Source organism: Nyctereutes procyonoides, unplaced genomic scaffold (assembly GCF_905146905.1).
Source record: "Nyctereutes procyonoides isolate TBG_1078 unplaced genomic scaffold, NYPRO_anot_genome, whole genome shotgun sequence".
NCBI lineage: Eukaryota > Metazoa > Chordata > Mammalia > Carnivora > Canidae > Nyctereutes > Nyctereutes procyonoides.
In genome coordinates, this window is record NW_026575032.1 from 16,384,572 (window position 1) to 16,398,349 (window position 13,778).

Consider the following 13,778-nt stretch of genomic DNA (forward strand, 5'->3'; position numbering starts at 1 on the left):
GGTAACACAGATAATTAGGAATGAGAGCTCAGGTCTGAATATTGTTCTTTATTTCTACTACAAGAACTTTAAATTTAGAGTAAAGTACTCCTGTAGTGAAGTGGTAGTAGTGTTTTGATTTTTAAGTTGATTGGAGAGGGAAAATTGAATCCTTAATAGAACAATCTGCAAATACTGTTAAATTACCTATTGTATTGCTAAATACCCATCCACATATGAATCCATACATATCTAAATAATGAGATTAAAACAGGCATCCCAATCAGTCTTTTGAAAAATGCTAAATTATTCTGATTAAGAACATTGTTTTGACTTCTAAGAAAAAGTAAAATCTTATGTATATTTATGCTTGGTCAAAAAAAATGATTCTTGTTATAGACACTGAATCATAGAGATGTTTTTCAGTTTCTTAAATTCTGGAAGTAATAAATAGCATAACCACCTTATAGAAAATAGAATTGCTTTATGTAGAGAAAATTTAAAAAATTTTCTTTCAGTCTCTCTTACTGTATTAAATTTTTTTTTTTTTAAATCATGAGTCACGGCATCCCTGGGTGGCTCAGCGGTTTAGCGCCTTCCTTTGGCCCAGGGTGCGATCCTGGAGTCCCGGGATCAAGTCCCACATCAGGCTCCTGGCATGGAGCCTGCTTCTCCCTCCTCCTGTGTCTCTGCCTGTCTCTCTCTCTCTCTCTCTCTCTCTCTCTCTCTCTCTCTCCCCCCCCCTCGCTATCATAAATAAATAAATAAATAAATAAATAAATAAATAAATAAATAAATAAATAAATCTTAAAAAAAATAACAAAAACACACGAGTCAGAAAATGAAGGCCAGAGGTAATGATTTTAAATCCATTCTTGGGGGGATCCCTGGGTGGCTCAGCGGTTTAGCGCCTACCTTTGGCCCGGGGCGTCATCCTGTAGTCCTGGGATCTAGTCCCACGTCGGGCTCCCTGCATGGAGCCTGCTTCTCCCTCTGCCTGTGTCTCTGCCTGTGTCCCTGCCTGTGTGTGTGTGTGTGTGTGTGTGTGTGTGTGTGTGTGTGTGTGTGTGTATCATGAATAAATAAATAAAATCTTTAAAAAAATCCATTCTTGGTTAGGATGGAGTGCATTTAACCTATTTTTAAAATTAACACACACTTTATTTTGTATAATCAACTCTTTCCTAAAAGGCAGTAAAATAATAAATATAATTATGGATTTAGAGATTTCACTTTGAAATAGAAATTAAAAGTGGCTTATCTAAATATATTTGCTTACAGTAATTGTGGATTAATGAACATAGGACTGTTTTCTTGGAACAGTTGTTTCAGGAATTAAAAATGGACTTCAGAAGAACAAAGGCAGGATGATCCTGATGTAAAAGTAGAATTATTTAGTGTCCCTGTAAGCTATGCCATTGTTCCACGTGTTTAACTGACAGCATTGTCAGGAAGAGAGTTACAAAGTAATTCTTATTTTGACTAAATTTAGGCAGTGAAAGCAATGATAATTTGGAGTGATAAAGATGCACTCTTTTTAAAAAGCCTTCAAGAATTTGAGTAGACAGCTTATTACCTTTGTTAAGAACAGGTGTGTACTGTATAAAAATATTCGTGAGGGATCCCTGGGTGGCGCAGCGGTTTGGCGCCTGCCTTTGGCCCAGGGCGCGATCTTGGAGACCCGGGATCGAATCCCACGTCGGGCTCCCGGTGCATGGAGCCTGCTTCTCCCTCTGCCTCTCTCTTTCTCTCTGTGTGTGACTATCATAAATAAATAAAAATTTAAAAAAATATTCGTGAAACTATAGAGACATAGACTAGGAGCATCTTTGATTATACCCCACAGGATTAATTTTATTTTATTTTTTATTTTACTTTATTTTAAAATTTTATTTATTTATTCATGAGAGACACAGAGAGAAGCAGAGACATAGGCAGAGAGAGAAGCAGGCTCCATGCAGGGAGCCCAGTGTGGGACTCAATCCCAGGACTCCAGAATCATACCCTGAGCTGAAGGCAGGTGCCCAACCGCTGAGCCACCCAGGTGTCCCAAGACTCCTTTAACATATTGGTTAAGTATGGGGGAAAATGATGTTTCAGTGCCTATTTTATTGTAGAAACTTCTCTAAGTAAATACTCATTTTAGCTGGTTACAAGTAACCTCCAAATGAGAATGTTGTTATACTACCAGTGTAATTAGTATTACTATATAGGTCAGCTTCTCCTCCTCTTTTTAATTATGAGGATGATTTGGTATGTACCCTTTTCAAGTTTTTCACTTTTTTTTTTTTTAAGTTGTAGGACTTAGAGCAATTTAAACTACATTTCTCCTCAGTGCTAAGTAAAGGGTAGGAGCTTAGGTATTCAGTTGTTTTATTATTCCCTTACATGCTTTTTTTTTATTTTTTATTTTTTTATTTATGATAGTCACACACACAGAGAGAGAGAAAGGCAGAGACATAGGCAGATGGAGAAGCAGGCTCCATGCACCGGGAGCCCGATGTGGGATTTGATCCCGGGCCTCCAGGATCACGCCCCGGGCCAAAGGCAGGCGCTAAACCGCTGCGCTACCCAGGGATCCCTCCTTACATGCTTTTAAAAATTACTGTTTGGTCACGTTGTTCTACAATAATTTTTATGTCTTTTCCTCTCTCATTTGTACAAACTCCTTTATCTGCAGGTTCTTTTTCTTTTGTATTTATGCATTTCCCTACTAAAAACTGCATTAATACTCTCATCTACCTATTTTGCCATTTTGAGTGGTAATCACTTAATAGGTTGTGCTGTAACCCAGTAGTGAGTAGTCTTTATCTCACACAAAATATGAGCATTTTCTACCCAAATTATTACTTTTAAATTTTTCTTAAAAAATATTTTTATTTTATTCATTCATTCATTCATTCATTCATTCATTCATTATGAGGCGCGCGCGCACGCACACACACACAAACACACACACACACAGGCAGAGACACAGGCAGAGGGAGAAGCAGGCTTCATGCAGAGCCCAACACGGGACTCGATCCCAGGACTCTAGGATCATGCCCTGGGCTGAAGACAGATGCTTAACCGCTGAGCCGCCCAGGCGTCCCTCTACCCAAATTATTTTAAAAATGCCAGCTACTCTAGGAACTCAGGGTAACTCTTTTGGTTAAAAATCAGCCCCCTTTTCAATGTGGCTTTTGACCGTTGATGATTACCAAATTAATTCAATCTCCTAAAAAGCTAATAGCATTAACCAAACATTATTTTTATTTATTTTTTTTGTTTTTTTTTTTTTTTTTTTTTTTTAATGAAACACAGAGAGAGGCAGAGACATAGGCAGAGGGAGAAGCAGGCTTCTTGATGGGGAGCCCAATGTGGGACTTGATTCTGGACCCAGGATCATGCCCTGAGCTGAAGGCAGATGCTCAGCTAACTGCTGAGCCACCCAGGCATCCCCCAAACATTATTTTTAATTTTAAGATATCAAAAGACTCAAATCCAAAAACCTCATAGAAAAGATTTTTTTTCCCTTCCCTCAATCAAGTATTACTTTTCCTTGATTCGCAAGACTTAATTATTGTATCAGAAGATCAAAGAAGATAAGTAGTCTGGGATATTTTATTTTCTGAGACCTCAATAGTTTTTTGCTAGTTTTAATCACTTTCAAAGGATTTTTATTTTTTTTATTTTTATTTTTTTCAAAGGATTTTTAGATTGATTCCTCCCCCTACCCCCTGCCCACTAGTCTTCAGCAATAAAAGCCTATCTAACAAATCTGTGACATTTGAGGTTGCTTCTTTCCTTAAAGATATAGGTAAAATTGCATTATATAGAATTCCATACAGCATTCTAAGTTTATTGCCATAGATTTTTTTTTTTTTTTTTTAGGTTAGTGTCTTCCTGGAAATTCCAGGTCCAATCTACATAATGTAGGGAAATAGAGTCAGCCTCAAACATTTTGTGACTTAGTGAGGAGATGTTTTTGGAAATAGCTATTAATGGAAGTTGGGATTTTTATATTTTCTCTTTATACATCCCGAGTATGTGTGTGTCTGTGTTATATATGTATGTTTTTAATTCTGTGGGCTTTTTTTTTTAAAAGCAGTTTTGATTTTTCTGGGAAGATTGTTTTAATCTAAGGAGGGTAATAGAAAACATGAAAAGCTTAGCTTCCACCTATAAGCAACTATAATGTGACTATGCAGTTATTTTCCCACCTGCATATAGTGTCTAAAAAGCACTTCATACAAACCAAAAAGGCCCATGGAAATAACATTTTATGGAAAACCTGTGATTTTTTGACATAATATTCATTGTAATTGGCTATAATCTATTTTACCAACTTTTCTGTAAGTTCTCTCTGTGCTCCTGCTTCCCCTGAAAAACAAATACTGATAAATTGCCAAAACCAAGTTGAAAGTACAGCCATAATGGAGGTTAAGCTAAATTCTTTAATTACTCATTGAATTGAAAAAAAAAAAAAAACCTCATTTAATTGAACCACCCAATTCTATAGACTGATAGAAGAAATGTTATTTAACCAACAAAGGGCGTATCAATCAATTATTCAGGTATTAATTATGTATAGAATGTTTCATACAGATGTTTACTACTCAAGAGTTCAGTGTTTTTTAAACTTAAGGTAGTGATCCATTAGTGAGATAATGAAGGCAGTTTATTGAGTCATCACTAGCATTTGAAAATCTAAAGCAAAAATAGAATAGAGTAGAAAATATTTGGATGTGTAGCACAAAGTTAGGGTTAGTGTTCTTTGCAAGTTTTGCTTCACATAATAAATTTTGTATATAGGATACATATTCATCAGTATGTTTGAAAGCGACCACCGTAGTTGCTAACCATAAGGAAAATATGTTTTCAAGCTGTGACAAAAATAAGAACTACAATTTATTGAATTATATATTTAGCTATTATATAATTAGCTCTTTCATATATAACTTCCTTACTGTGATCTTTTTAGGTTGGGTATCTTCTCAATTTTACAGATGAGGAAATAAGTTCAGAGAGGTTCTGACTTGTCCAAGCCTAGATCCATACCCAGGTCTGTCTGGCTCAAAGCTTCAGACTGTGTCTCTATACCAAAGTAATAATGAAAAGAAGCATACTAATATTCAGTCAGTGAGGTTGCGGGGGTCAGCCTTTCCGTCTCAAAATCCCATTTCCTGGGAATGTGATTACTAGTGTGTATTCATTAAAGGAAAATACTACAGTGGTCCTTTGGAGTTTATTATATAGTGATAACTCAGTTTGCATAGCCCCTGTGAATATAGGTCAATGAAGTCAATATTGTTTTCTTTTAAAATTGATAAATTTTGTAATGCCTTACTTGGGTACAGAAGCTGGAGAAGGTAAGGAAAATTCTTTTGTCTTCAGCACTGCATATTGCTGTGACATTTTTTATCAGGTAGGTGTCATCAAAGCCCCTGTTTTACAGACTTGATTTAAAGTTGAAGGGGGCAGTTCCTAGGACCTTAGAAGGCTACAGAACTATATGTTTCATTATATATCTTGGTTTCTGTTTTTTTTTTTTTTTCTGGAAATGAATCATTTATCAGTGAAATGCCTTTGAATGCCGTTAGAAAATGATTATTCTGACACATTCTTTACATTTATATACTAAGCTCTTTAACTGTTGAATTATAAGTAGGTTCATCTAGTATTTACATATAATTGCTTTGTTGGACTCCTTAAGTAGATTATTTTTTAACTTCTGCAAACAATATCAGAGTATCTAACTGCTAATTAAGTTTCTTTTTAATTTGTTCAGCAGTGTGTGAAAGTAAAGATTTACCTGATACAGTTAGAACAGTATTAAAACAAGAAATGAATCGTCTTTTTGGAGCAACGAATCCAAAGAATTTTAATGAAACTTTTCTGAAAAGGAATTCTGATTCATTGCCACACAGATTATCAGGTAATCACTTTTTCTTTTTGTCTTAGCCTTCTAAAACAATTTCAGTTTTTACCTTAATGGATCAGTGAGAGATTGCACATTTTTCACATGGAAGAAGCATTGTGATTATCTCACATTTTAGTCTTAGGAAAACAGGCAGCTTAAATATACTTCCTATAAATGTTTCAATTTTTTAGACAAAATTATTACTCAAAATTAAGGTCAGTAGTTTCTCCGGGTTCAGTACAGGCTTTACAACAAAGCAGGTATACTGCATTTAGCTATATAATGAAGGAGGGAGGAAGTTTCTATTTTTTTTTTCTTTATCCCTTCAACATGCTCTTAAAATTCACTTAGATATGACCATCATCTTCTATTTCTCATACTTATGTAAGATTTCTCATGCTTTGGACTAGATAATGCAAAACACCTGAAACTGGTTCATAGGCAGGCATCTGTGGTAGCAGTCCAATGTCAACTTGATGGGACCATTTGGGTAGTGTTTTTTTTAGTAGGATGCTTTTAGAATACCTGGCTAAGAAGCCCAGCAGCTTGTAGAATTCTGATTTCAGCTTTTTGGTCATACCACCAGGGTTCGGTATCTACAACCATACCATCCCTACACATAGCCCCAAATTATGTTCATTTTATTTCAGAGATTTTATTTATTTATTCATGAGAGACACAGAGAGAGAGGCAGAGACATAGGCAGAGGGAGAAGCACGTGGGACTTGATCATACCCTGAGCTAAACACAGACAGTTGCTCAACCACTGAGCCACCCAGGTGTACCGCTATGGTTAACTTTAGAAAGAAGACAACTATCCAAGGTCCCAGAACACAAAGACAACTGTTACTAGAATATTTGTATTTCTTCATTGTTTTTTTTTTTACCATAATTCTAGTTAGGCTATTTTTGGTCTGTCATCTCAGGATTTTCTTTTTTTTAAGATTTTATTTATTTGAGAGAGAGAGAGGGCACAAGCAGGGGGAACAACAGAAGAAGAGGAAGAAGCAGGCTCCCTACTGAGCAAGAAGCCCGACATGGAGGGCTCAATCCAGGACCCCAGGATCATGACCTGGGCTGAAGACAGACACTTAACCAACTGAGCCACCCAGACACGCCAAGGATTTTTTTTTTTTTTAAACAATGCTTCAAATGGCTATTCCCATTTTTCTAATTAAGTACTACACTCTTATGTGCACATGTATGTTCCATCTTATGTTTGAATGGATAGAAGAACAGATGCTGGTTTTACTTTGAAATAAATTTTCTTTTTTCTTTTCATTTAGCTGCCAAAATGGTATATTATTTAGATCCTTCTAGTCAGAAGCGAGCTATAGAGTTGGCAACAACACTTGATGAATCCCTCACTAACAGAAACCTCCAGGTAAAGAGTTTTTGATAATCACCCTCTTTTTTTTTTCCATAATCTCTATTAAAGAGTACCTGACTACTTTGTTTCTCTTCACAAAGAGAATAATTTTCACTAAATAATTGTTTTTTTGTTATTTATGCATACTATTTCCAAACTATTATGAGTCCACATCAGAACCTAACCTTACCTTAAGTTTATTTAGGACTGTATGTGTGCACACACATACATAGCAGGCTATTTGCCATTCAAGAACTAGTTCCACATCTGTTACTTAAAATATTTTTTTCTAGAAATATATTTTAGTAAAATAATATATATATTCCATAGTTAATTTTAGATTTCACTTCATCTGTGCATTTTTAAAAGATAATTATTTTAGCGAGAGTGAGAGGGCATGTGTGCGTGCATGCACAAGTGGCAGAGGCAGAGGGAGAGTCCCAAGCAGACTCCTCACGGCTTGCTGCTCCATCTCACCACCCTGAGATCGTGAACAGAGCTGAAATCAGGACTGAGCCACCCAGCTGCCCCCATATCAGTGCATTTCTGAGCAAGCAGTGGTTTCAGTGAGGAAATTTTTTTTAAAGGATTTATTTATGTACTGTGAGTGTGTGCATGTGCATATGCAGGATCGGTGGAGAGGGGCAGAGGGAGAAGAGAATCTTAAGCAGACTTGTGCTGAGTTGCTCATAGAGCATTTTATTACCACTCTGAGATCACTTCCTCGGCTGAAACCAGGAGTTAATTGCTTAACTATGCACCACCCAGGTTCCCCCTCTGAAGATTCTGACATATTGAACATGTATGTACCAGGAATCAAATTAGCACTCATTTTGTAACTTGTAACATGAGATTTTTAAATACAGTAAAAGAAAAATAGGTGTGTTGCAATATAGGTATTCTAGTTTAGACTAAAAACAAAGGACATAGTGCTATTTCCTGTAATAATTGGCCATGTAAAAAAAGCATCTGATATATTCCTTTAGTAGCAAATGAAGGAAATATCTTCAAGAAACATTGGACTTGTTGATTGTCAATACATCATTTAGATTAAAACATTTCTAGACTGGCAAAATTTGTTGAGTAATATATACTGCAACTGTATAATATTTTCCAAGTGAGAAGATGAAGAAAGAAAACGTGAGAAATGCAAGTCAAAATGAATCACTGTAAAATATAAAAAGATCCACGAAGGGGTTTGGTTGAAACAGTTAATCAATTTGCATGAACAGATTTTTTTCTTGCATATAAGGAGACCTCCTTTTCCACTTAGTAGACAAACCTTCAATTTGAATACAAGGATGAAAAGCAATGTTTGATATTGCCAACTGTCTCTAAGCCTCTAAAAAAGAAAACTATAAAAGATTTAAGTTAAGTAACTGACACTACCTTGGAGATTTTGACATTTATACCCAGGGCCAGCCTGGGCTGAGGCAGGGTTGCTGCCTGGGGTCAAGCACTTGCTGAGAGTGAATGTGTCTTTATTTTTTTTTAAGATTTTATTTATTTATTCATGAGAGACACACAGAGAGAGAGGCAGAGACCCAGGCAGAGGGAGAAACAGGCTCCATGGAGGGAGCCCGACGTGGGACTCAATCCCGGGTCTCCAGGATCACACCCTGGGCTGCAAGCGGCACTAAACCGCTGCGCCACCGGGGCTGCCCTGAATGTGTCTTTAAATGTAGCACCCTACACACCTTGTTTGCCCAACATTTGTCCTGGCCCTGTTTATATATAACTCATCCTTTTGTATAATCCCTGCAAATCCGAAGAAAGTAATTATTGTGGAATGTATATGTGGAAGTAAAATGCTTTTGTGTATCTTAGGTACCTATGCCTTTTGTTTAGAAAATCTGTGGATAATGAAATGTCTAATGAATTCATAGTAGAAACTTCTTTTTGGACAAGTTATAACATGACCTTTTCTCTTTCTTTAGACATGTATGGAGGTATTAGAAGCCTTGTGTGATGGTAGCCTAGGAGACTGTAAAGAAGCTGCTGAAGTTTATAGAGCAAATTGTCATAAGCTTTTCCCTTATGCTTTGGCTTTCATGCCTCCTGGATATGAAGAGGATATGAAGATCACAGTTAATGGAGATAGTTCTGCAGAAACTGAAGAACTGGCCAATGAAATTTGAACATCATTAAACAAGCAAATGGAATGACTTTGGACCATATCTAGTGTATAATATTTTTGTCACGCACCTGCTGCATTGCTCTAACTTACACAGAATGAGAAGAGTAAATGTTCTTGCCTTCAAATAGTGTTTTACGTTTTTTATCCTGCTGAAAAAGTATATATAAAATATCTAACATATTACAGGATATAGGTTCAGTTTCTTAAAAAATTAAAAGCTGCTAAAATTGAGGGATTAAAAAAAGATACCTTATTCTATTCCTACCTACCCACCCATGTTTTTTAACTAATTTATATAAAATCTGGAGGCTGTTACAGCTAACGAAGCAGGTGTGTGGCAGAAATATTACTTTAAAATTTGTCTTGTGAGATTTTACTATATCTCAGACAGCATAAACGCTGTTTTAGCACTGGATTCTTTCACTGAGCACAAAGAGTTGTTGGGGCTTTAGCATCTGACTGATTTTGTTACGGGGTTGATTCTGACCATAGGAAGTATGCAATGTGAATCACTATTTACAGAGAAACCTACAACAGATGCTTGATGTTGTAGAGCTGGGACATATAGATACCAAGCAGAATTATAAGAAACCTAGAGGGTGTTCAATACGCTTGTTGTGTTTCCAAAATTCACTGTACATGATCAGTTTGGTGTTCTTGTACCACAGTTTTTAACTGAAGGAACCAGTTGGAACAATCTCAATTTTAACTAAAACTTGAAGAACTAAAATAGCAATGCAAACCTTTCAGCATTGTTTTGGCCAAACTTGTTAAAACTGTAATGCAAGAACCAAATGCACTGTGATGTGGCACCAACTAATTAGCACGCATGAATTTTTTCACCCAAGAGTGAAAAAAAGAAAATCTACCATGGCTTGAAGTTAAAGAGCAGAACTCCTGACTACCATTCTATGACTGATCAAGAGACTAATAGTTAAAAACCTCAGCAGGCCTTGTTCACGTTATGCAGAAAAAAAAGTGCTGCAGTTTAGATACCTCTGGAATTTTTCCACAGTGTCACAGGTTTGTAATACTTGAAGCCCTACATTTCTAAGAATATATTTCTTGCTCAGTTGTTTCAGGCAAGCCCAAGACTTTGTAATTTTTAAAGGGCCCAAGATTTTTTTTTCAATAACAGACCAGCTTCTTTTTCCTGCAGTTACAGATGTAATTTCCTTTTTGTTGTCAAACATAAGGTACCAAATATGATGCAATAAATTGTTTTGAAAAACAGTTGTGTGAATATTTCAACTAATCTGTGTTGGGCTTCTGTGAAAATACACAGGTGGAAACAGAGGTGCAAGCCAGAGGCAATGTAATGTGCTATAAACTAGTTCAGATGGGAGCATTGAGAATGGGCTGAGTGCCGATGTCAGGGGAATTCCATAATGCAGGTGTAGGTGTCCTGCTCCTCCTGCATTAAGATTTCATTGAGGGCTAGGATGGTGGCAGGTACTATGAATGTAGTTCCTAACTCATAATTTTTAAGGAAAACTGAAAACTGCAATTTCGATGGAGATAATATGAGCCTTAAAATGTTAAACCTAGCTACTGAGAACTGGCCTCAGGCTCAGTATTCTCATTGCATTTGCAAGATCTGAGTAAATTAAGTAAATTAGTCAATTGTATATATAATTGACCTTTTGTGGTACTTTTAGTTTATAGGAAATACATTCTAAAGGGAATTTTCAGGAGATCTTATCCTTCTACTGATTGAACAGTTGTGCTAAACTCAACTTTTCATAGTACGTGACCTGCATTCTGCGTCCCAGTCTAACGATTTAGTGATGTAAAGAGAAGTACAAACTGAACTCCAGTGCTTTGTCATGTTTTCTTAACTGGCCCTGTCTCAGGAACATCTTAACAGATGGCAAAAAAACAAACAAACAAAAAAAACTTTTTCAACTTCTCCTATGAGTGGCAACTGAAGTTCTCATTGTTGGGAAAGAACACTAGTGCTACCTCTGCCACTGCTGAGGTGTTGGGAGGAGGCACCAGCCATACAATAGGGGGAGTGTGTGTGAATTATGTTCAAACTCTACTGTATATTGAAATGAAATTCATATATTTGTCTTGATGATGTTCAAATGATGTAGATTGTCTTAGAATGAAAATTCATAAATATTCAGAACTCTTGATGCGGATGCCACCCGTGAGGAGATAAATTCCTAACGTGTATATTGTACTCTGACCCAATTTTACTGGAACTATTGAATAAATATTTTATTTTCTTTCAGGTTTACTTGATAGTGGATACATTGTCTGGTGTCAGAGGACCTTGAAAGGGTTCATTTTATGTCCAGACAGCACCCCTAAAACATTGTACTGTACTGTCTTGCTCTGAGTAGTATCAACTGGATCATCTCACATTTGCCTCATTCACTCTATTAATTCCAAATGATACTGTGGGGGAAAACAGGGTTAGAAAAACAAGTGGGGGGAAAATGCAGTGATGTTGTATTCTAAACAAGTGCCTTATGTTTATTGCTGAGAACTGGTGTTATCAACCCTTTTCAGAAGAAAGGGTCCCTTGACCTGTATTAACATAGGAAAGTAAAGTTATTTTTGTTTTTCTTTATATTTACTACTCTTGTCATTTCTCATTTAAAAATTAAAATCTGACTAGGTTAGTTACTCAGCTTTAATTAGATAGTTGAGTCATGCATTTTCAACATTTTTCTGTATTTATTATGCACAAAAATAAAGCGTGATCTATAATAGCATGGCTAAAAGTAGTTCCAATATTAGTGAACAGCTTTTCTATGGGTTTTATCAGGACCTTGTTTTCCAGTGATGTTTGTACCCCATGGTGTGTTGCTGTTAGAGCTACGAAATGAAAGCTGTGATTGTAAGAAGAGGCCAGAAGAGTGTGGTTTAGTTTCAGGTAGGTGGTGATAAATTCAGGGAAGTCTCTCTCCTGCACAATTTTTTAGGAATATTCCAGTTGCCATGTGTAGCATCTGTTTGGGAAAAGGTAAAAAGTGAAGTGTTAAATTTTCTGATAAGATACCTGTATACTTGTCTGAGTAATTACTAGCCTTAAATTTTTAAATAATTCTTGAGAGTTCAAAGAAAGACTGACCTGTCAGATGGTAGGCAGTCTCCTGTTCTAGCTCCTGCTCCACTTTAAGTTACAGGCAAGGTTTCTTGATTCCATTCAGCTATTATCTAAACTTTGTTGAATCCACTGCCAAACCTAAATTAAAAAACAAAGTCACATGAAATGGCTGTATTGCCCCATAGGGAGCCGAAACCTTAAGTTGTGTTCCGATTTTGATGACTAGAAATATCACTACTTGTAGCAATAAAACATTTTTGGAAAAGATTATTGTTCTTTATTGAATTGCCCTTTCACCTTTTAGTATGCAATCTACAGGGTGGATATTAAGTTTTGATAGCGTGTAGGAGGTTTTGGAGAAAATGCTCATTTCAGTGAAGCAAAAGAGTATTGGTTACATACTGTAGGTTTTACAGCTGAATTAACACTGCTACCTCCATCAAGACCTACTCTTTAAAAAAAAAAAAAAAGACCTACTCCTTTTATGATACAAAGATGGGCAGGATAGGGAGCAGTGTGTGGTAGAAAGTGGGTCTTCAGGGTTTCCAGCCTCAGTTTATCCAGTTGCCTTTGAAATGACACCATCTTCTGATTGTAACCAGAAGAAAAAAAATAATACTGTTTAAGTTAGAACTTTTATAAATTGCCAATGGTATATAAGCTTGCAATCTTAATGTTGAATGCTTTCTATGGAGTTCTAGGTGCCAAAAACAATATAGAGTTTATTTCAAGGTGGCTTGCAGCAAAAGTAAAGTTGATACATGGCAATCTAAGGAAGACTGTAATGGAGTTCTTAACATTTTTTTATATTAGGCCTTGTGCCTATTTTAACATCTGTATTATTTCACACAAGTGGTACAATTTTTAATTGAAAAAGTGATCTTGATGAATGTGATGAAAATTTTCTGGTGATACATAAAGATTCTGGTGTTGCTAAATCAACTTAGTCTCAATAAGTACAAACTATCTCATTTAGAAACAGAAGAGCAAAGAGATTTGGGGAATATGATTTGGGCCCCATGGCTTGCTTTCAGCTGATAATTACATTTGCCTTCTATATCTAGTTACTTGTGCATTGTCTTAACAAGAAGCCTTTATCCACACCTTTCTGTTATCTTTCTAGTCTACTGTAGTTTCCTTTTTTTTTTTTTTTTTTACTGTAGTTTCCTAACGAGCCCTTATGAATCTGCCACTCATTTACTTTTATCTGCAAGTGTATCAGGTCCATTGCCTAGTGCTTGATGTTTCATCACAGTTGAGATAGGTGCTGGGTTTTCTAAAGTGTTGTTCCAAAACACTGGTGTTTCTTCATTACTTATGAATACTTAAATTA

General features: G+C 36.2%; 1 protein-coding gene across 2 annotated transcripts in view; it reads left to right on the plus strand.

Moving 5' to 3' along the window:
* NAA15 (N-alpha-acetyltransferase 15, NatA auxiliary subunit) overlaps nucleotides 1-11,965 on the plus strand; it is an 82,995-nt gene extending 71,030 nt beyond the window's left edge. Inside the window, exons 18-20 of one of the 2 annotated variants that reach the window (XM_055317025.1) lie at nucleotides 5,750-5,896; nucleotides 7,168-7,265; nucleotides 9,188-11,965. In XM_055317025.1, the coding sequence (XP_055173000.1) occupies nucleotides 5,750-5,896; nucleotides 7,168-7,265; nucleotides 9,188-9,388 (446 nt within the window). In that variant the 3' untranslated portion in view covers nucleotides 9,389-11,965. The remainder of the gene's footprint in view (nucleotides 1-5,749; nucleotides 5,897-7,167; nucleotides 7,266-9,187) is intronic. The other variant, XM_055317026.1, reaches the window with a different exon arrangement.
* Nucleotides 11,966-13,778: the final 1,813 nt, after the last annotated feature.